The sequence below is a fragment of the Sphaeroforma arctica genome, assembly GCF_001186125.1.
Source record: "Sphaeroforma arctica JP610 unplaced genomic scaffold supercont1.21, whole genome shotgun sequence".
Taxonomy (NCBI): domain Eukaryota; class Ichthyosporea; order Ichthyophonida; genus Sphaeroforma; species Sphaeroforma arctica.
The window spans coordinates 210,191-234,128 of record NW_014040537.1 but is presented as its reverse complement, the minus strand read 5'-3'; the positions used below and the strand labels follow the sequence as shown (position 1 = coordinate 234,128).

Genomic DNA, 23,938 nt, shown 5'->3' with positions numbered 1-23,938 from the left:
GCCTGCAGGTCGACTCTAGAGGTCCCACATATATATATATATATATATGTGTGTGTGTGTGTGTGTGTGTGTGTGTGTGTGTGCGTGCGTGTGTGTGTGTGTGTGTGTGTGTGTGTGTGTGTGTGTGTGTGTGTGTGTGTGTGTGTGTGTGTGTGTGTGTGTGTGTGTGTGTGTGTGTATATATATTGATGGATATGTAACATTTTCACACGTCGCATATACTTTCACGAAAATTAGGACTCTTACAAATACATACATATAGGATTGCCTACTTTGATATAAGATATTCTATTGCATCATTTAACCTCTATTTTCATTAGCGGATTCACTTCATGACTTGCTTTTAACATTGAAGTTGAAAAAGAAGTGCCGATATGCGCGAGAAACAAATGGCGCACAGCATGTTGACCGTATTAGCATAATCATAAAATCTTGTAAGATAGTGCATACACGCGATAGCCGAAGCAGCCATTGCGGCCGGGTTTCTCTGGATGGCTTTTAGTACCATGGTTGCGGATAACTGTCGACGTTATCGCGAATGTGGGACTAGACTGATACTTTCAAGCGTGAGATACATATTACAAATATACAAACCCCCAATCATTGATGCATTTCCTGTCAATATGTTTCGATTGTGAGATTGAAATTTCACGTGTCAAATTGCAACCACTGATGACACATCTTATTTCATTGGGCGGCTGAATCTTTTTGCCATAGGTAGTTAGGTACATAAACCATCGCTACGCAATTTTACTTCAATTGATATTTATATGCGTAGTGGCATACGTACCGCTTGCTTTCACCATGTAGTCTGTTGGGTAGAATACAATATTTAACCTAGCGGAGCGAGATATCACCGAGTACACTCAGCACCTGCTTTGAAAGTGAACATTCGCTTAAAGGCTAAGCGATGCTACTCTTTGATAGGTATGGTCGACCGTCTCGCCGGGATGTTCTTCATATAGGTCGCCAAACATATATATCGGAAGCTACAAAATAGTGCATCCCTGGCGTGGAGCTAACCCTGTTATATACAATATACATGTCTTTTGAAAAAAAATCAATACTTGTAGGGTGGCTTACATTTGTATATGTATTCCTGAGAAAAATATGTATATCCACGAGAGAATGTGCATGTCTTGTCTACGGAACCTATCGAGCGCTTCTGCATAAAACTCGACGCGAAGAACTTAATTTTAAACTTCTGACGCTTGGTTTCAATACTTGTCCATTTCGTCACAGAGTCTGTTGCATTTCCAAATGGTTCCAGAGGCGACCGTGTATTATTTGCTCGAAGCGGTGTAGGCGAGATGTTTTACATTTCTGCCAACACAGCTATTGCAAGGATTGTACAGTAAGGTCAGTGGGCTTGTTACTGTATTGCATCTTGGTCCACGGTGCATATATGCGAGCTTGAACTTTTTATTCGATCCTAAGTATGACTAACATATTGTGAGCAATACAGGTGGATTGAAATGGTGATAGCAGGTGACATCCGAGAGATCTCATGTTGTGGAAAAGTACTGGACTCAAGTATGCTACGCAATTTTGTTCCGTCGAAGATTGCTGCACAATACAAGAGAGCTGTTAAACTGAGAAAGCTTGGTGGGATAGTATGCCCCCAATGTTTGCAGAAGCCAATTTCTGGTATAATCAGATACTAACGCAGGTTGCTTGATTGAAATGTTGAATCGTCATTACTTTCATCCACCTTAAATAATTTGTTTATGATGCTTTGTAAAGTGTAGTTAACAACACTTCATTCGTTATCTTTTCTCTCGCACCACAGAGTGCGTCGAACCGACGACGGATTCGCAATTTCCAAGTCCTGAGAATAAGCTCAATTGTAGGCTGTGTGCAAAATCATTCGTACTCCCGGCAGCAGAATTAGATGATTTCCTTGCCTTGGAAATAGCTGCGGTAATTCACGGTTGGAAACGGTGTCCAGGTTGCACTACATTGATTGAGAAAATCGAGGTACATTCTGTATTGTTGCTTTCTATTGACTGCTTGTGATATAAGAAAGGTTTTCACTGGATAATTGAGACCGTGCATTATTAAGAAGTCATTGTTACGTGAATCTAACAATCAATCACAAATTACAATATGCAGGGCTGTAATCACATGAGCTGCATTTGCGGCATCTCATGGTGTTACGCTTGTGGAGATATGTATGGCGAAGTCGACCATGATACCTGCTATAATCTCTGAGAGTGGCAAGCGGGAATAATCGATACCATTTGGACTACACATTAAATATAATCGTAAAGTGTGTACTTTTTCTAAATATAAAACATAAACTGAAGTGAGCATGCCATGATTTCACACGATACCCTTGAGAACTGATGCCATACAACCACGCCTTATACGGCGGCACATGTTCACGGGCCCAAGGCGCCTCATTACCCAAGCCCCGAAAGCCGAAATACTTTAAGTTGTGGTATTACTCAGTCACAGGCTCACAGCATATATTCTCTGCACGGTACTACCCCGAAGGCCGAAAATTATATGATTTTATTCCCTTGCAAAAAGTCCAACTACTGGATGCAGTAGATGGGTACAATGACAATCGCCTGTAGGGATATTATAGATCACCGCCTAAATAAATATGACCGTTACACTCTACAGGGTATTTACAGCCTACACAGGTCTATTAATTTACTTGCCAAGAGTATGGAACACGAACATGATGAACTATGATCCGATTTCACGAGAGTATTTGGTCAAAATTTGAATCGAATGATGCAGCCGCCTATATAGATCACCGTCTAAAATATATATATAATATATAAAATCGGCATTTATATACCCAAAAAAAAATATATATATATATATATATATCTAATTTTTTTTTGGAGGAAGCGAGTTGTAAAATATAATGTTTTTTTTAAACAAAACGTATCTATAAAAAATGTACATATATATTTTTATTTTGTATTTGTTTTTTAAAAACAATGTTCATATTTCTATTAAAAAAACAAGTACTATACATATGGTTTTTTAAAAACCTTTATTTACCTATTATAAATATTTTCATAGCCTTCTAAAATAGAGGTGTTTTTGTAAATAAATAAATATTATTTTTAAAAGAATAGAGGGCCCGCTGTTGTATTGTCGAAGGCTCTTTTGTTTTATAAAAAATACGTCGACAGCTTGTGTTCTGCTTTTATATATTTACATCATGGGGTGTCTCATTTTAAAATGGGATCAGAAATTCCGTTCAGAAAGGACAAGTGTTGTTTTTTTAAAAGCACAATTTTGGTGCTTCACGGGACTTGTAAAGTTGTAATGTCTATTTTTTGAAAATTTAGGTATGCATCCGTATTTACATTTCAGAGATTCTGAGAGAAGTGACTCATCATCAAATATTTTTGAAAAACACCATGACTTTATATGGCCTGGAATTAATTCGCAGCTCTCGTAAAACAAGCTTCTGACGTACTTCTGATTCTGATTCTGATTCTGATTCCAAATTTCGAGAACAAAAACTCGTTCAGAAAAAGGTTTATTTTTTAAAAACAAAATTATCACATCCTTCTAAAATACAGACAAATATCTTTTGTTTTTGTATATTGTTTTAAAAAAACAAATATTGTGGCCTTCCCATTGGTTTAAATGCAAATTTCTGATTCTGAACGTTCGAAATCAGAAATTTCTGATCCCGTAAATAAAGACACCTTTAACTTATTTTTTTAAATGCAACACAACAAGAAGTGACTCTGAAGTCTGAACTCTTGGGTCTGAAGTGACAAAGGGTCCAGGACAACCAGGCCCCAGGGATGATGCCCTGGAACATCTTTTCTTTCTATAAAAATGATCCGCTTTTGTTTCTTTTCTTTTTGTGTGTAAAAATATATAAAACGCAGCCCAAATAGACTACAATTTGTTTGCTTCTTTTTTTTTCCTTTTTTTAAATATCAAAGGCTAAATCAGATTTTTATGGGTCTTCGGTCTGAGCCTCTGCGGACTTCGGACTTTGAGAAAAATATAGATAATTTTGTTTTGTTTTTTTCTCTTTAGTTTTATTGAAATTTATTTCATATCAAATTTTTTTTAATTTATACCAGAGCCAACAATTTGGGATATTGAGACTCTAAGAGTCAGCATCTGTACTCAATAATTACTCTTAAATAGTATAGCCTGTAAGCCGGGCTGCTCGCTTACCCGCAGTGCCTGATGGTGTGGCTGTGTGGGGACTGGGGACGAGTCACAGACTCACAGGTGACAGGATACGAGTCACATGACTCGCATTACTCACACGATTCTCGCAGAGTCGGACAGAAATGACACGGATTTTTTTTAATAAATATATTGCAACTCTCACCGCCTATATAGGCGCCTACCACTGCTACCAGTCATACGCTCGGGGCCGCAGCTGGGCGGCGCGTGCCGCGTGTGACCAGTTGGCCAGTAACTGGCCACTGGCCACTGGCAGTCGGAAGTTCGCCTGTTCGCGTCAGATTCGCATGAATCACAGACTCACAGACCACACTCCACACTCCAGTGACTCTACAGTCTACACTCACAGTCACAAACTCACAGACTACACTCCATACCAGTCTACACTCCACACTCCACACTCCACAGACTACAGAATCACAGAGAGTCGGAGACATAGACTCACGCAGACACAATTGGCAATTGCACTGTTGCGGATTCTTCTTTTGCGCGTGCAAAAGAAGAATCGTGTTGCACTGTTGCTGTGTGTGCGAGTATATGTCATATGAGTCACTTGTGTGTATGTGTGTGTAACTGTAACTGTGACTGTGTGACAGTGTGTGCCTTTGTGGGGAGTACTCTTGAGTCGGAATGTGAAGGAGTTATTATGTAAATAGAAAGAGTTGATATATGTATAGAAAATGTTTTTTAAATTGTTTACGTTTCAAAGATACATAAATACATACATCTTATATATAAAAAACAGTAAATAAAACACCTGGTCCAGGTTCCAGAACCCAGAAGGCAGAAACAGAGACACAATGTACTAGATCTGCACTTATTTTTATTTTTTAAACAAACCCAATTATTATTTTTTAGTTTTTTAAAAATATGTATATTAAACTATTTCTCTACACAACACTGTGATGACAACGATGACTAACTGACTATCGAATTCACAGATCGTGAGCAAGATATTTCGGATACTGTCGTAGATGTTTTGTCAATGAAATAACTAACCAGTGGTCATGCGAAGGATCTTGCAGTTGCAATCTGGCCACTAGATTGCAACTCGCTATTGAGTATTGGTGGTCATCAAAAAGCGTTCGTCATTATATAGTATCAACATTCGACCTACATCGTATCGTATACACACACGCATACACACACACGCATACACACACACACACACACACACACAAGCGAGCACGCACGCGCGGCTAACCATGGTAAAAGGACTTCTGCGAAGGTTGACGGGTCGAAATAGTCACGTTATGTCATGCGAAGGATCTTGCAGTTGCAATCTGGCCACTAGATTGCAACTCGCTATCGAGCACGCACGCGCGGCTAACCATGGTAAAAAGACTTCTGCGAAGGTGTCGAAATAGTCAGTTATGTCATGCGAAGGATCTTGCAGTTGCAATCTGGCCACTAGATTGCAACTCGCTATTGAGTATTGGTGGTCATCAAAAGGCGTTCGTCATTATATAGTATCAACATTCGACCTACATCGTATACACACACACACACACACACACACGCACACAAGCGAGCACGCACGCGCGGCTAACCATGGTAAAAGGACTTCTGCGAAGGCTGACGGGTCGAAATAGTCAGTTATGTAGTTCTTGCCTGGGTTGTAGCTCAATTCGGGACTGTCGAAATTGCTACGAGAAGAAATGGCATACGTACTCGTATAGTGCAGACTGTGTGATACAGGACTATTCCATAGCGAGCACAAGTATTACTTCTCTCGATATCATAAGTGAGGTTACTGACGCCATCGCTGATGCTGTGGGCGAAGAATTGGTGCTAAGCAATGGCAACATACGTCCCAATCTTACTCAGCTCTTACATTCTACTAATTACAGCAAACTAAGAATGGCTTTCTTAGTGCGTGCTCGGAAATATACCTGTGAAGAGAATATACTATTCATGTTGGATTACGAGCGTTTCAGAAAGCTAAGATGTCGACAATTTTACGAGGGCATGATAAGCGAAGATCTAGTGCTCAACCAGGCACATGACCTTGTTGATAAATATGTTCTGGATGGTTCCGAATATCAGGTTAATATCGGACAGGATTTGGCTCTGGAGGTGATCAAACAATTGACGAAATCTGATCTAGTGGCAACAACAGCAGCATTTGCTCGTATTTCTGATCACCTTATTTCTATTCTGGAACAGTTTCTCTTCGAGAGTTTTATAAGCACATACTCGTCAGAGGGTACTACATCCGGCCACGGTAGAAAAAACCGCTATTCAGAACACCATCCTTACCATCAATGAGATGGACACAACGCAAGTCACAATTGTTCAGGCAATCGACAAATACGTCTGAAATAAAATAGCTTGAAACCTTACATGGGACGCATATCCTAGTATATATAACTATATGGTATATAAGATCCTAGCCTTCTGAATTATCAAGTTTTGTGATTCAGAAGGCTATGTGTTTTTCCTTTGTGTGTTTTACGGTATCGAAATTATACTCTATATTATTTCTATCGATCGATTGAATAATTGCGTGCTATGAGATGTAAATAGTGTTAACTGAAATTACGTTCCAACGGAAATCTCATCACGAACAATGCTTGTGCATTTTGTTTTTTGTGTTATAGTTTTTCTCATTTATGCACACAATGTGACTGAATAGTGAATAAATGATGGATGACTCCGAGGCCAAACTCACAGCCCAACCCCAAACTACAATACTACATAGTCCAATTGGCTCAATATCTAGTTCCTCGATATAAAGAGTAAATATTACAGCCCCATTTGTTTATTATATTTTGTTTTTAAAAAACAAACAAATCGGTGTGGAGACTTTGCCTAAACGACACCCATCACTATAAAATTATAAACGTCCGAGCCCTAGTATTTCTATGTAAATTTATGAACCAAGTGAAATTATTTTGAATAAAATGTTCGTCTAAAAAACATTTCGCGGTTAATAAAATCACAGAACAGGACAAAATCCCTTGGACCTGAAATTCAACAGAACGGGACAAAACCAAAACTTTGTTGAACTACAGTGCAATTGTGCAAACCAAACGATCATATTTTACATGGCCTTCTTTTCTTCTTTATAATTTAATAGGAGGCTATGAAACGATATTTTTTTACTAAGGATCCACGAATTCACGCTCACAGCCTCACAGGTTTAACAGACCATTGGCTCTCTTTAGTCTGAGGCGTTGTATTCGGTTTCACATGTGATAGGTTAAGATTGTGTACCGAAAAATGATACTTGACTGTTGTATCGGTAAAGATCTTTTTTGCAAAGTGTACACGTAAAATAGTTCGGTACTTGGGCGAAAGTTGCCTTACCAGGGCCCATAAATATCGACCCTACCTTTGCTAATGAACCGGATGCGGTATTGAACACGGGCTCGGGCGTTAATAAATTTATAGTCACGGGTGTCGGGTCGCTGCGTTGGTACATACTCACTAGTTAGAACTTTGTCTATAAAGCCCGACACTATAAAATTATTAACGCCCGAGCCCGTGTCAAAATTATTTAATTTCAAAAATGGCAAGTGTGTATGATACAATGTATGAACATATGGTATGGCTCTCATAGTCGCTGTAGTGGTTCAGGAAAGATTGATGGGAAGAAGTGGTCAGTAAATTCCCGTTTAAAGCTTGGGCCAAGTGCGTCGACAATGTAAGATATGTGCTGAGTCAATTCGGGCAGGTGTTGACAAAACACTGTTACCATCGAATGTTCCATATATTCGCTTACTGACCTACTAAGTAGAGTACCCACCTCTGTGGTAGGACACCTGAATTATGACATGCGGCGACGGCTAGTTATGAAGGAGTGGACGCTGGATATGGTTTTGGACAGTTAATGATAGAGCCTGGTAGTCGAGGGGTTACTGTATTTTTGATGCCCTGGGAAGAGAGATTCCAATTTATTGGGATGCCGTTTGGTTTGAAGGAAGCATCATTTGTGTTCCAACAACTAATGTATGAGACATTGGAGGCAATTAAAGGAATTAAGACATACATTGATAATACCACGTTGGGTTCGGATGATCCAGTTGAGCATTGGGATGGTATTGTGGAGATGATCAGGCGCTTTGAGCAAAAGGGATACAGTTGCGGCTGTCAAAATGTAAGTTCACGTATCGAGAAGATTCTATAGTTGTGATGGGTCGAGAGGTTACAGATAAGGGCTCGATGATAAGTGAAGCAAAGCTTCAGGCAATATTAGATATGCCCAGGCCCAAAACCAAGGCCGAAGTCAGGTCGTGGTATCAGTAGTTTGGATGGTGGGCAAGATACGTTCCGAATTTCTCAAATGTGTTGGCTCCGATTAGTGATTTGACCTAAGACGAAGGTACGGTTCCAGTGGGGTCCTGAGCAGGAGAAGGCTTTTCAGTCAGCTCGGAAGATTTTTCAGGCGAAGACAGTCTTGGTAGAACCTAGACAAGAGGAGCAACTTAGGTTTCAGACAGATGCGTCGAATTCGGGTATAGGTGCTTGATTTTTTGTGAGAAGAGATGGAGAATGGCTTCCTGTGGGCTTTGTGAGTTCCAAGATAGACTTCCATGTTAATTTGTCTCCGACAGATAGAGAGTTGATAGCGCTAGCATATGGGTTTTTGAAGCTCGCGGGTTTGATTAAGATATCGTACGAGGTGCTTATAGTAGAGATGGATCATCAGCCTTTAATTGGTGTGGTTCAGCAGGTCACCCGTCACTATAATTTATTAACGCCCGAGCCCGTGTTCAATACCGCATCCGGTTCATTAGCAAAGGTAGGGTCGATATTTATGGGCCCTGGTAAGGCAACTTTCGCCCAAGTACCGAACTATTTTACGTGTACACTTTGCAAAAAAGATCTTTACCGATACAACAGTCAAGTATCATTTTTCGGTACACAATCTTAACCTATCACATGTGAAACCGAATACAACGCCTCAGACTAAAGAGAGCCAATGGTCTGTTAAACCTGTGAGGCTGTGAGCGTGAATTCGTGGATCCTTAGTAAAAAAATATCGTTTCATAGCCTCCTATTAAATTATAAAGAAGAAAAGAAGGCCATGTAAAATATGATCGTTTGGTTTGCACAATTGCACTGTAGTTCAACAATGTTGAATTTGCTTTTGTCCCGGTCTGTTGTAAATTTCATATCCAAGGGGTTTTGTCCTGTTCTGATTTCATTATGTAACCGCAATGAATCCAACAACAAAAAAAACCCCCTCACCCGGTTCATATAAATACGTAGGAATACTCTAGTATTAGTTTCCTGTAGTAGGGCTCGGGGCCTCGGGCGTTAATAGTTTTATAGTGACAGGTGTCGTATGTAGACAATGTCTTTCTAATTTTAAATTTTATTTTACTGCAGTTTGAAAAATTACGAATTTTATAGTATAAAAAATATAATCTGAAAAGGCATACAATCAATATAATTGGATAGATAATTACATACAGAATAAATTACAACTAGCCCTCTAGTTCCGACTTCGTCTCTGGTGTAACCTCCTTTAAAAGAGCCATCGCTGGGCGGGACCCTCCTTTCTTCGCCTCGAGCTCATAAGCCTTGATACCCCTGACGTAATCCCATCGATCCATAAGTGTCGTCATCGGCTCCCCTCTCACATATCTACAGAGAGGTTGCCCAGTCCCAGCTGCATTATCCTTCTCGTAAACCATTTTCCACTAACGTTTATTTGTAATCTTAGATCGACTCAAAACACAATGTAACCGTGAACTTAGATTTATTTCCTCGATTGTTGAATAAATGTCTACCTTAGCAGAATGAACTTCTTGAATGAACTAAACCAAGTATTTATACTATCTCCGAAGGATTTCCTTGAGAATCCGGCCGCCAATCAAATCGTGTATCTTCTCAATTTCGAGCTTACAAGTCCATTCAACATATATCGTCATCTGCCAACCTCCAGCTCATATTACCCCACACTTCGGTTCGAAAAGCACCAATCATACACCAACCTCCTCTTCTTTCGAGCCTGCGCGGCCGTTCGCCAACAAACCGCACAATACAACTTAGAACTGTTCAAACTTATTAGTTTCACACTTATCAGTTATCGCCCACACTTAGAAGTTCTCGCACATCTTATTAACGCCCAGGAACATTACCGAACAGTTCGGTACTTACAACACCAACATTGTTTTAAATCGGAGGTAAACATGGTTGACATTCCAATTTTTATTTTTATTTCATTTTTATATTATAATAATATTAATAAATTTCGTATACAAACGGAACTTCAAAAATATTATGATATTTTCCCAACCCTATCTATTTGAGTGCAGAGTGCAGACTGCAGTCTGCACCATATTTATTTACATCAATTTGAAAACAAACTGTACTTTAGTGTTGTCTATTTTATTTATTTTTTAAACGAATGGAAAGTGAAATATACAGTGCGAAGTGCGAACCGTACTCACCAGGAATCCATAGCCGTCGTTAAAAAAAACCCGGCCAAATTTTCTCTACATATTTTAAATTTACCCCAACGTGTGCCGAGTGCCGACCAAAATGTGACATAGATGTCGGCCTCCAATACGTATACGCTTATACCTCCATATGTTGGTAAGATAACAAAAACGTAATACGTTTTTACATTATACACATGAGAAATGACCTCAACCCAAAATGATATGTTGCTGGGTTCTTTTTGTTTTTGTTTTTTAAATAGTTACAGTTTGATAGTCGGAGGCTATCGGGTTTGTTACTAGCCTCAAGGTTCGTCTCGACGAAGTCGTGCCAAGCGCAACCTAAATATGTGTGAGGCCCCTAGAGAGACGAGTTAGGCGACATCTAGGGATGGTGTTATAATGTATCGCTGCGAGAGTCGAACGATACCTGTGTTTAGTGGTGTTTGGAAACCACTAGGTGATTATTCAGGCGGTATTTGGGAACCGATGCTGGCGGCTCAACTGGCACAGAACATATGCATCACCGGCCTACCACCCCCACCTCCCTCCAGACCTACAAGCTGACGGACTACGGTATCTGTGGTGACCACACCTTTGGACTCGATCTCCAGGTACTTCCAACGGAACAAATCCATCAGTCCCAACAAATGCCAGCAATGCCGCCGCCTCCTGACCAACGTCTTCCTTCTCATGTATACAACCGATACCGCCATCGACTTTATCACCTACGCAACAAAATCCAAGCCAAAATCCGAGCGCGTCAGAACCTACTACGGTCGTATCTCACCTTACACAGTCCAGCAAAAGGGCTGCTACGGATCCTCGACCGCATCTGGCGCTATGTCGCTAACCCACAAACCTTCGGGAGATTCTACTACGAAATAAACTGACCTTGGGTCCAACGGCTGCCAAACCACTCGTTCCACCCACGTCTGACCGCCCAAAGTGATACTCAAATGTTCAAAGATATTGTGTGCCAACGACTATCTCCGCGCCTACCCTGCCTACCGGGTGCCGATAACAAAGGCGTCACCCTCACTGACTAGTTTGAGGACCTATTCAATTCTACAAACCCGTACTGTAAAAGCCGGGCCTCCACATTAGAATCTTGTAATATAAACGTACTCTTAATAGTACGTAACACGTACTCTTAAAAGTACGTAAACTTAAGTTTTCCTTAAATGGTTTTTAACGGTTTTTATTAATTAAATACCTTTTCCATTTTACATATCAGATCCTTGGACAAGGCCATTAAAAGGCTCCAGTAAAATACCAAACATAAGATTTGGTCTAGTTCTATTGATAGAACTATTTTTACTTTCCAAATCTATTTGTCTGAATACTTTGGTAGCGAGATGGCTCAGCCGAACATAGGTTTCTAAGGACTATTAGCGTTGCTTAGTTTATCCTCCGTTCAGCCAACCAGATGTGCCAGTCTGATGAAGGCAAAGTCGGTAATTCTTGATAAGTGGCAAGTTATTGGTTAATGCAATGACTATGGACGTCATGAGTTTTGTTCTTTTTTCTTTTCATTTTTCTAAAGATAGGATTTTACAAGTCTCTCGGATTCGCCCCAACGAAATATACCATAGTTTCTAATAGAGCGACAACGAAACACTAAATAGAATCCCTTCGGCGAAAACAGTACTGAGAGGATTATATATAGGCAATGTCTCAGCCTCACAATACCTCAGAGTATTGCTGTTTTCACGGGGCATACCTAACTTTACTAAAAACTAATTTCGTTTATTTATTTCGAATTTGATTATACTTAGACTTAACCTAAGCGCTTAATTACTCGAATGCGTCAATATCGCCTTGATAGACCGAATCTTACAGTACATGGTCCCACCGGATATCAAACCCTCACCAGATGTAACTCCCACCATACGCCCTTACGATGTAATGGAGGCTATACTACGCTGTCCCAGTGAAGGGACTGACCCTGACAAAATACACATCCTTCATCTGAAGGCCGCAGTGGGGCGCTCCGCCGAAAGCAGGACACTAGGACGCCCTGACGCCAATAGCCCACTGATTAGACTCCTTGCCGAAGCATTCACTGAGCTATTGAAGGCGGGTATGTGATCTTTTCTGCAGCCCTAAACTGCAGCCTCATGACAGTGACAGTGCATAAAAAAACAGATATTGAGAAGTGTTTCCTCAAGTTAATTACGAGTCTGCTGCCTACCCAAGTTGGCTTTAAATCACGATACTCTTACCATACCCAAGCACTCGCCGCCATGGAATCTGAAACACAGTCGAAAGAGGAGTGGAACGACGTCTGTCTGGACAATAGGCATGCAACAAAGTTGCTTTCCTGCGCCTATGCGCCACGCTGGAATGCCCGAAACTGGATCAACTGCCCCCGCGCGCTATTTAAGAGGGTTTCCGAGACACATACCGCGGCACGCTTTCGCCTCTATTCCATAGAAAGAATGGTATTCTACAAAGCTCAATCCAGCTCTTTATTGTTTACATAAATTCATTAGCTGTCACGCTACCACAATTCCGGCTCAAGCTCTTCCGCTTTTATTTATTTGTCGACGACACAACACAGATCCAAGCCCCCCAACCGGCTCCAGTTCAGCCCTTCCTAGACGACATTGATGCTTGTGGACGTAAATTTGACCTTGACTTGAACAGGTTGTCATCAAACCCCGAGTACGATCTACCGCCTTGCGACACGCGGCGCCAAGCCTCTGTATAAATGGTGAGCTTATCACGCCGACACTTGCAGATGCCCCTTGGAACACACGTTACCTTTCCCTAAATATGGCATCCACACATACCAAGCCTAAACTCTCCAGATACATGGGGTTTTCACTCTCCCACGGAATACCAGGGATCAAATTCGCCAACCATATGGAATCTCTGGTTGCAGCATTGTTTCTGGGTATCCCCTCCTTCCGCACCTATGGCTTCTATGGCTTCAGCTGGTGGCATCCCCGCAACCGGCTGGTGCTGTTCAGAACATTCATCCTATCCACGGCTACATATGGCCTGAACATTATTGTCTGGGCTCCGCCTATATGAAAGGGTACACTGGACCCCCTGTTTGAGCGCTATAACTCAGCAGCCATCTCACGGGCACTACATATCCTAGGTTTCCAAAAATTCATACAAACACACTCACTCCACCTTTGTGGCCTGCTCCCCACGCGACCATTTGCGGACTACCTCGGAGGTTGCCTGGGAATACACCTCGACTCAATGGTCAGTACAACCCCACTCACCAATTTGACGCAAACCGCCTACCCACGACAAACCATCCTGCGCTGCTCGTACAGTATCTATGCCCTAGAACCCACGACAAACTATCACTGCGCTTTCCGTACAGTATCTATGCCCACCTTAAAACTGTATAAAAAACCACGGGCGTGCACTCGACCATGTAGCCCTCCGCCGACGCTGTGACGACGTTCGAAAGAACTCAACGAAACGCTGGTCCAACAAGAAGATCACGGCAATGGCCCGCCGCTAGTACTGCTGCCAATTGGTCGTGGGCAAACCGCCCACCTCAAATTGGGACAAAGTCAGGCACGACAGCTTCAATCGCTGCTTCGAGCCTACAACGATCCGGTTCCGTGCTATAACTGCAACAAATACGTACATGTTCACATTGCTCGACTACCGCACCGACGGCTGTCTCTGCCCTTTCTGTCACGGTGGCCTCAAATTCACCACCAGCCACTTTGCCTACATCCAACAATTGATCCGACGCATCCTGGTAGGCCCAAAATTGCATTCCATTGGACCTGACCTCCCAGCAATCACGGGAGCGCCACAATTTCCACGGTATCTGGACCCTCCACGAACACCTTGGATCCTTTCTCCGGCCTGTAGAATAGCCCTCGTTTCTACACCCGTCTCTGACACATCAACAGATGTTCCTATACCCCGGCTAATCACGCTGTCGAGGTACTACTTCCAAATTCCGGTCCAAACCAAGTCATCGCACCTGTTGGTTTCGCCTATGATACTTCCAATTTAGGCCAACCAGCACATACCGAGTGCATCCGTGGTCTGGTGCGACATCGGTTCACCCCCAACCTTGCTCCTCAAGAATTATGACGGATAACCTGGTCCTACTCGGCATTTCGTACTCTGCACTAACCCATTCCACGACACTACACGGTGCAGACCTGATCCGTACCACAGAGGTGGGTACACTACTTAGTAGGTCAGCAATCGAATACGCGGCAAAGTCGATGGTGTCGGGTTTTTGTAAGCGCCGGCCTGAAATGACCCAGCGCATATCCTCCATCGTCGACTCACTTGGCCCCAGCTTAACGGGAATTTACTGTTCACTTCTCCCCATCGATCTTCCCCGAACCACTACAACGGCTATGAGAGCTATACCATATGTACGTATATTGTAACCTATCTCCTTTGAAATAATTAATATTATTCGTATTGATTATCAATAAAACACGGCTGGGACGCCGCGGGGACTGAAAGCCAAACGGCAAAAACTCATTTGGGCCTATTGATTATTTTGTGAAGGATCTCAAATGGGCAAAATACATTCTAGCCCCGGGGGGGGGGGGGGAGCGTCACAGACGTTTGTTGGCGACGGACAAGAAATCGGTGACAATGTCGACAGGGACTTAAAAAAGGGTTACGGTTTCAGTAAGAAATATGTTATATACTAGGACATTCCTACGCTTCTACATCATCTAAAGTTTTAAATAGTTTTATTTGGAAAATACCTCGCTAGTTACAGTTTGATAATCGAAGGCTATAGGGTTTGTATCTAGCCTCAAGGTTCGTCTCGACGAAGTCGGTGCCAAGCGTAAACTATGTGTGAGGCCCTAGAGACGCCATCTACGGATGGTTTATCGCTGCGAGAGTCAAACGATACCTGTGTTTAGCGGTGTTTGAAACCACTAGGTGACTTTTCAGGCGGTGTTTGATAACCGCTATTGATTGTCAATAAATATGTTATATACTGGGATATGCCTACGCTTGTACATCCTATAAAGGATATAAGATGATAACTGCTGAGGGTGAGCGGGTGCGGACGAGAAGGGTTTAAGATATATAATACGTTAGTACAATTTTGACTTAAATACATAAGACGAGCTCGGTGAACGAGTCTGAATACCAAAATTGATTCTGCTGAGAGGATGCTCCCTTAATCATCTTGATAAGATAATTAAGTGAGCAACTCCAGCATGATTATTGGTAATCAGGCTCTTTTACCGAGTTGTCTTCAACATATGTCAGAGTAAACTCTGTAGAATATGTTATTACTTCTCACCTCGAGACATACCGAAACTTAGGTCATGCTAAAAAAACCCCGTCACTACAACTGCTGTGGACGAAATTTATGTTTAAACATATAGAACCATAATATAATAAGTGGAGAGTGACTTTATTTACACCTCTATGGATGATTTTATAGTGAGCTCATGTAGCGGCCTGTTTCTTCCTTAGATTGTTGCCGGTTGCTTTGGTTAGAGGATTGGGAAAGGCTGAGAGCATTGAGTTGGTATGGCGAGAATGTGTTGGCCGAGCTGTGTTATTGGTTAATATGTCAGCTGTATTGTCAAGTGTCTTGACATACGTAGTGCAGATGACACCCTGGTCTTTAAGATCCCGTATGTGGTGGATACGGATATCTACATGTTTTAGGTGCTTATTTGTGCCTGTGTCGTCAATGACGTGTATGGCCGACTGATTGTCGCAGTGCAACGGGGTAGGTGCGTTCTGTGTAAGTTCAACGGAGATGAGATATCAGGCCTAGTGAGCATCGAAAGATTATACTGAAGGGTTCCGATCAACTCGCGGTAGGAGCATTGGTGGCGTTCATGAGCCGTATACTACATTCAGTGTGGCTGGAGTTGGGGCTGTATGTGCGTCGCTGAGATCGAATGTCGCTAGCGCTTCAGTCACGTATTTATCCTGCACGAGGCTTATAGAATCTTCCGCTGTGAGTACACGCATCCTTACAACTAACCTCTTTCTGAAGTGGGGCCTTGATGTGTTGTACATCGCATTCCCGCTTGCCGGAAACAATAAAGTTGTCAACGTAGAGTAAGACGATGCACGAAAAGTCCGCTTCGGCTATGATGAACATGCAAGTATCCGATGCACTCTGGTTGAACCCCATGCCTAGAAGCTTGGATTTGATTAGGGCATGCCAGAGCCGTCCTGACTGTTTTAAGCCGTATACCAACGGCGCTAGGACCTTTCGGTGGACGTATATAAGTTGATTCGTCGAGGTTAGCGCTGCAAACACCGCTGATACCGTTCTGAGTGTCTCGTGTGAACACTAGGAGCAAATGTCTCGTCGTAGTTAACGCCTTGGGTTTGCGTGAAGCAAATCGGTGCTTTTTATTTATCCACCAGCCCGTCGATCATTTTTACATTGAATACCCACTTGCTAGCTATAATGAAGGCGTCATCTGGTATTTCGTCCGGTTTGAGCAAGTCGTAGGTGCCCGACTTATTAAGGCTGCTTAACGCACGTTCGATTGCTTTGCGCCACGGAGCAGCATCACCGCCACGGAGAGCCTTTTTATTGGATTTACAAGGGGTGAGTGGGTTGATGTGAATTTCTGCGCATATCCTATATAACTCTTTAATAGTTCCATCTTGCTTGCTGTTAGTGTTCGTGGTTCCGGGTGATGGTGGTGGCGTCGTGTTGATCCATAGTGGTATGTTGTCGGGTGGTTCTTCCTCGAGTGCGAGTTGCGGGATTCGCTGAGTTAGCGATTTGATTGCTTTGTTTGTGCTGGAACTGGCGTGTTTTAGAGCAGCCCTGCGGAAGTATCTGTCTGCCTTGTTCTGTTACAAAGGAACAATGCCATCGGTGATCGTTGTCCTATTGTCGGCAGTAACCCCAGAGTTCTCAATGTCGGTTGACCAGCGCACACGTCTTTCTGTCGGACTAGTGGCACTTTGGATACTGTTGAGCTATTCGGCTACTGCTTCAATATGTTCATTCATTTGTCGGGCACGTGTACGGATCATACGCATGTTATTTGGTAAGTCAGGCTCATTTAGCACACCAGTGTTCGTACGTGGTTCCAAGATTAACCCACGTAGCGTTCTCGACGTTGGATGTTTTACGATGTGTGATTGAAGGTTGGCGTTGTGACTGTATTCTATAGTTGTAGTCTTCTTGTTTGTTGTGGAGCCTGTATCTTGCTGAGTGTGTTTCTCGCTGTCGTTGGGCTGGTGCTCCTCAGTGTCAACAGCTGAGTCCTCCCCTGAATCACTGGAGCTTGCCTCACTATCATATATATTGCTCAACGACTCCCCTGAATCTATGTCTGAATCTGTATCTGTAGAGTTAATAGCAGAGCCGGCATCAGAACTACTACTAGGTGCCGTCCTAATCTTCCCTGGACTTTCATCCTGACTGGAATCGTTGTCGGCAGCCTGGGTGGAAGGTGGGGTAGTGTTGGTGGTATTCGGCTTTGTTGCAGTGATCGCCATTATCAGTTCTTGTATAGTTGGTATGTCGTCTCGTAGTGTTGTACAGCGAGGTAGGAGTGTTTTCCAACTTTGGACCAAGTGGGAAATACGCGTTCGTTGAATTTGACATATCTAGAATGGCATACACGGCCCGGCTTGACGCTGAAAATTCTACACTCACCATAGTATTATTTAGAGTCGGTGTCGTGCCTAAAATACCCCCCAAGTGTGGCTCTGTCGTCTAGTTTGTTCTCGGGGTCCTGGTTGATGAAGGCCACTTGGCAGCCATATACGTGCATGTGTTTAAGTCGTTTGTCAGGGATTTCGCCGTAAAAGATATCCCAAGCGGATTTACTATCAGGATTCCGATCGTTGCGACTGATATTTTGTGTTAGTGTTGCCTAGCGTAAGGCCTCTCGCCAGGTCTCTTCAGGCTGACCCGAACGGTCTAGAAAGTCACGCATCAAATCCACGATTACCTCATTCATACGCTCCACCAAACCATGAAGTGCTGGCGAGTTAGTAGATGTGTATGGGACTTTGACGTGTTCCACAGTATTGATTGCCTTAGATTATTTAGAGTTGAACTCCCCTCCTCTATCGCACTTCAACTCCTCAAGCTTGGCGAGTTTCTCTTTCCCGAGTCAAGTATAAAACATGTCGAGTGTCTCAGCGGCCCCATCCTCGGACTCGAGTGGGGTAAGAAAAGAGCACTGCACTGTTGGCGTCAACAAATTTGATGTTAGAAGTGCAACCTGTTGCTGAGGGTGTCAAGCCAATTTCGAGGCCAAAATGAAATACAGTACCCGGTGGTGGCCGAATCTCAGGATCCTTGAGTTTGTTTGAAATGAGCCGACGACGCGTCTTGCAGGATACACAGGTAGAGCAAAAGCACTCATCAGTAAGGTGGGCGAGGACACCGTCTTGGGCTGTGAGCAGATTAGCTGTCAGAGGTACGGCGTGTTTGGTATTACCTAATCGGGCAACACATATGTATCTCCACGTTGGTAGACCGACCACTTCGGAGCCGTTACGAAGAAATGTAGCAGGTGTCATGCGTACACCTTCCACCTGTGAGTGTAACTGTTTCAGTGTTCGTTGGTAGCACTTGTTTCTGGGAGCTAAAGGAAATACGACAGTAACTATGCCGCTTTCTGCTTCCAGGTTGTTGAGTGTGGCAGACCAATGCTTTTTGGTGAACGGTATGTTCCCATATAGATGGACTCTCACTTGGTTCCAGGACTGTTTATAGACATCGTAAAGTGGTGCACCCTCCACTAAACTGCAATAGTTTGCAACTTGTGCATTGTTTATACAGGCAAGTAAATCAATATATACTGCGCCGAATGGCTCGACGACGTGTTTCTGAACGAGATCAGGGTGGAACTTCCCGTTGTCTGTGTTCTCGCTTTTAGCTACATATATGTCGATGTTTTTTTTTGCGCAAGGGTTGGCCTCGTTTTGCGTGGATTCGGCTAGGGTGCGGGTCGTACAAGTGGAAATCTTGTATTGTCCGCTCACGTCTGGGATGGTATGCTTCTGGCCTGTTCGATCTGTGATGCGGCACTCTGTAGGTAGCGTATCGTTTGCCTGCGCTGGGAAGTTGACGTCGAAACCGCTGCGTTGCATTAATCGGACAGATAGTATGTTTTGCGTTGCTTGTGGCATGATAAGTAGTTGGCCTAATCCCGGAAGCGTGCCCCGCTCTTTCAGCGTTTTGAGACTTGTCCGGAAATTCGACTATGAAGTTGCCGCGTTGGATATTTGTATCACTATTGGTAGTGTAAAATATATGAATCATAGCGCCTGAACCAATGTAGCATATAGGGACCAGATTATCAAAAAGCCAATACAAATCCTAAAACCCAGAATAATCAAATACTGAGTTTTGGAATTAGGATTGGAATATTTCTGATATTAGAGTCATCAGAAATAATAGCGGTAGAACCGGTCAGATACACCGGGACTCCCGCGTGTGAGATAAATACTCGAGTAAATCCCGAGTCTAGTGAAAACACAAATTAAGACTCAGTTCGGCTCTCTCAGACTAGGGACTTTTCCTAGCTGAGATAACTGTACTTGAGAAGAGGTTTACTGTATCCTATTGTCTCGTTCTTTTCAGCTACTCTTCATACTCTACATTTTTTACAATATCCTTACTAGATAAGTCTAACAACTTACACTCTACGATTAAGAGGAAAGCAAGTGGGAATTAACCCATCAGGTGCTTTGGCAAGGCCAACTCAAAAACCAAAACTTCATTAGAACTATCCAACGAGTAGTAACAATAACAGAGAGAAGAGGCCTGGACCAGCAGAGAAGTGTCAACAAGGAAGCAGAGAAGACTCGGATCGAAAAGGAGAACAGGACTGAAGACTTCCAACAAACAGAAATTAATAACAGGGTGTACACGAAGAAACAAGAAGTGAAACGTGCAACTTGCGATACGAAGAAGAAAGACAAGCAAGGCAAATAAGCGCGTATACAACTGTAACGTATATGAATATGGTGTTCAGGATACACAGGTGATAATAACGTGTTCACAAACATATACTGTGGAAGAGGGTATCTCAGTGTAACGCGATTCAGTGAAGAGTTGCTAGATAGGAAGGCTAAAACAGTGAAAAAGGCATAAGCCGTCACAGTGATCATTTCATCAACTAGAAGATTTTTATAGGTTTTCGAACAAGAAAATAACCTTATGCAATGTGCACTAAAAAGACACTAGCTATTTTACTCAGTTTTCATATACAAAGCAATAGCAGCAGCCACAGAACAAACAACACCGCCAATTCAGAACAACTATGAATACATAAACAAACGTATACATACACACTATGAAAGCATAGACAAATGCATATACGCACAATCGGCACACACAAACCATAACAAAGCATTCACACCTTGTAAAACACACCGCATAGAGTAAAGATCGCAGATATCGAATATTGCACCAACATTAAATTTCAATCTCACAGAGACACGAGATAAATCAGATCGATGGACTGCCACACACAAACAACAGCCATCTACAGTGACTTACAATCACAAACATATAAGTAGCTACAACAACCAACTGAAACAAGTTGTCGTATATACAAATTCACAACGCATGAGCACACATAGGTCAGGAATCATAGCGATCTGATCAAGGAAGCACATACTGGGTACTAAAGCGCTAAATGTTAGACAAGTGATCCAAACCATAGACCTGCATAACGTGGGAAAGCACCCAAAATAACAAACGCTGAGTAAAGGCACCATACAAAGAATAGAGAGACATAACGCCACAAATCATCCAGAGGATTTTCAAATATCAGAGGATCTGACAATCGATTACATTGGAAAAGTAGCATTATACTGTTTTACATGTCACTTAACAATAACTAGTGCAACAAGCGTTTACACCACACAAATAATACATAGACGCACAGCCACAAGTCACAAAAAGGGTCCTCAAATCGATCATATTCAACAAAAAGAGGCACTGATCAAACCCGGGGACACAGGCTGAGCCACATGTATTTCTGTAGTATTGAATAACTAAGGTGATTATAAGATAATAATAAACATACAAATAGACGAGTAAACAAAGACACAAGCAGATGGACTCCTGAATCAGAACGATTCAAATTAGGAGTATCAATTACATTGATGGTCATCAGTTTATGAGTAGGACATTATTAGAAATCAAACAAGACAAATACTATATCACGATAGCACGACAAATACAAATGCGAAAACACTCGAGAACGAATATTCTAGTGATCAACAACAAAACATTAGAACCATAACTGATAACCCAAAAACATTCCTGACACATTTTGTGTCAAATTGAGGAATGGGGACATCGACAAGATAATACTAACGTATATCAGTCAAATCACGACAATCAGGCAAGAATAAAACATTCGTCAATAACACAAGAACAATTAGTTCAAAAATAAAAGGAAGCACATGCACAAGGCCACACAGCCAAATCATATGTGATACACGAGTGCAACAAACACCCAACAGTAATGTCAGCAATTGAGACACGCAACACACAGACTAGCACACGCTAGATCCGACATCTAAGAGCCGTGTCAGCCGTGTCTAGGCGTAACGCATTCTATATAAGTGATCTTCGAGACATATACATTCAGCAAGAAGCAATCACACCCATTGATCTCAGGAATAAGGGTACAACCACGTCTAAATCAAGCCTAACACAAAACATCTAAGTGATCTTCGAGACACATACACTCACCAGGAAGAAATCACACCTATTGATCACAGAAACAAGGGTACAACCACGCCTAAATCAAGCACGACAAGAGCCTGTTCGAACCTTGCGGCCCGCCACAAACAATAAGGTAAAGATCACGGTTCGAAATAGGACCGAACTTACACAAGTGACTGAATCACAGTCAGAGATGGGACCGGAATTCTTAGGTGACATCACCAGGACCGAACTCCTCCAGGTGACGTCACTAAGACCGAACATCTCATTAAGATCACATGAGAAAATAATTTCTCACACGACGAAATAACACTAGTGACAATACGTTCTCACGTGACTAAATACGCACAAGTGACGTCACAGGTGACGGAATAAGCTTGACTAACAAACACCAATTTCACCCCTCATAAATATAGGGGACAACGCAACAAGCTACCGAACCATACAGCAAGGTAAACACTTCCTGCGGAAGTGCAGCAAAGCAACAACAACATAAAAAGTAAGTAACATAAATCCAAAACAAAACAAAATGTTGACTTATTACTAAAGAGGGATGGGTGAAGTGCGCACTTTCGCACAAAACATAACCAGAGTCTTTAGTAATAATCCACTAACACCCACACAACAACACAGACTTATGAAAATGCCAACAGCAACCAGAACAAGCGTGTACAATAGTGGGGGAAGGTAGTGAAGGCGCGGGTAACGTTAGAGTCAGCCCAATGGGGGAGGCAAGTCCAGGCATTAGTTCGGGTCAGCCTACACCGGCGGGGGTACCCATCGCAGCGTCAGCAATGCGTCTAGACATAGACAAGAGTATCTGTCACGGCAATCATGTTCTGGTGAGACGGTTTGTATCCAAATTGGAACAAACAGCACCGGTGCCCATACTAACTCTGCACAAAATGAGAGTAGGCATACATGATCAACAGCCAGCGTCGCAGCCACTAGTAGATGCGGAGCTCAAACGACGATTTGGCCAAGCGATCGACGATTGCGGTGATGATGAGGAAGACAAACTTATCCAAATCAGTCTGTACATTAGTGAGCTAGAGCTCATGCGTTCACGTTTAGGCGATCCGATAACGAATCATTTCTTAAGAAATTACTCAAGACCTCAGAATTTCCAAAGATGCCGAAGGATAGCTTCTTTAGATTGGAAAATTGTGAGGACATCATAGAGCTCACTACACAATGTAGTGATCTATTCTTAGCTACGTCAATGCCATTGTGTCAGTATCCAGCACTAGTGAGAAGACTATTAGATTCCACTGATGAAACGGAGAAAACCAAAGCAGTAGTCAAAAACATAAGAGACTCTGAGACACAAACAACTAGGCACTTCACTGATCCCGAACAGTTCAATAGAATCATTATTGATCGACTCAGATCACACCCAGTAGACTATCTATTGGAGAAGTTTCTCAATGACATGCAGAATAAGAAGATGAACGTCGAAGTGCGCACAGAGCATGTGCACAAGACAATAGCGATGCTACAGGAGGGATACCGCAGCTCATACAAGGAACCCATACACTTCCAAATCCTCAAAGTACAATGGTACCTAGCACTTAAGTACTATGTACTAAAATCAATAGTGGACCTCTTAATCAAAGGAGACAAGCAACCTGATGGAAGTGAAGGACATCTGTTTGACATAGAACATACCAAGTTTTGTACTATGACTGAGACACACATAAGAACGGCGTCTGTGACACTA

At 42.5% G+C, this 23,938-nt stretch overlaps 2 protein-coding genes across 3 annotated transcripts; both read left to right on the top strand.

The window, feature by feature from the left end:
- Positions 1-818: 818 nt before the first annotated feature.
- On the top strand, positions 819-2,388 carry SARC_00644. 2 transcript variants are annotated; one of them, XM_014305685.1, is made up of 5 exons: positions 819-927; positions 1,243-1,359; positions 1,466-1,647; positions 1,790-1,977; positions 2,113-2,388. In XM_014305685.1, the coding sequence occupies exons 1-5, from the start codon at positions 911-913 to the stop codon at positions 2,209-2,211; spliced, it is 603 nt and encodes a 200-aa protein (XP_014161160.1). In that variant the 5' UTR covers positions 819-910; the 3' UTR covers positions 2,212-2,388. The 2 variants fall into 2 exon arrangements, with proteins under 2 accessions (XP_014161160.1, XP_014161161.1); XM_014305686.1 differs by lacking the exon at positions 2,113-2,388 and having other exon boundaries at positions 1,790-2,086.
- Positions 2,389-22,940: 20,552 nt separating this feature from the next.
- On the top strand, positions 22,941-23,399 carry SARC_00643 (hypothetical protein; the record flags this gene model as incomplete). The annotated part of the gene is made up of 1 exon (XM_014305684.1): positions 22,941-23,399. The coding sequence occupies one exon, from the start codon at positions 22,941-22,943 to the stop codon at positions 23,397-23,399; it is 459 nt and encodes a 152-aa protein (XP_014161159.1).
- Between the last annotated feature and the right edge of the window lie 539 nt (positions 23,400-23,938).

Bases quoted from the DNA above. Each gene is read 5' to 3' on its own strand.
- SARC_00644 (XM_014305685.1), top strand. The intron at 1,648-1,789 runs GTATAATCAGAT...CTCGCACCACAG, and splicing joins TTTGCAGAAGCCAATTTCTG to AGTGCGTCGAACCGACGACG. The intron at 1,978-2,112 runs GTACATTCTGTA...TACAATATGCAG, and splicing joins CATTGATTGAGAAAATCGAG to GGCTGTAATCACATGAGCTG.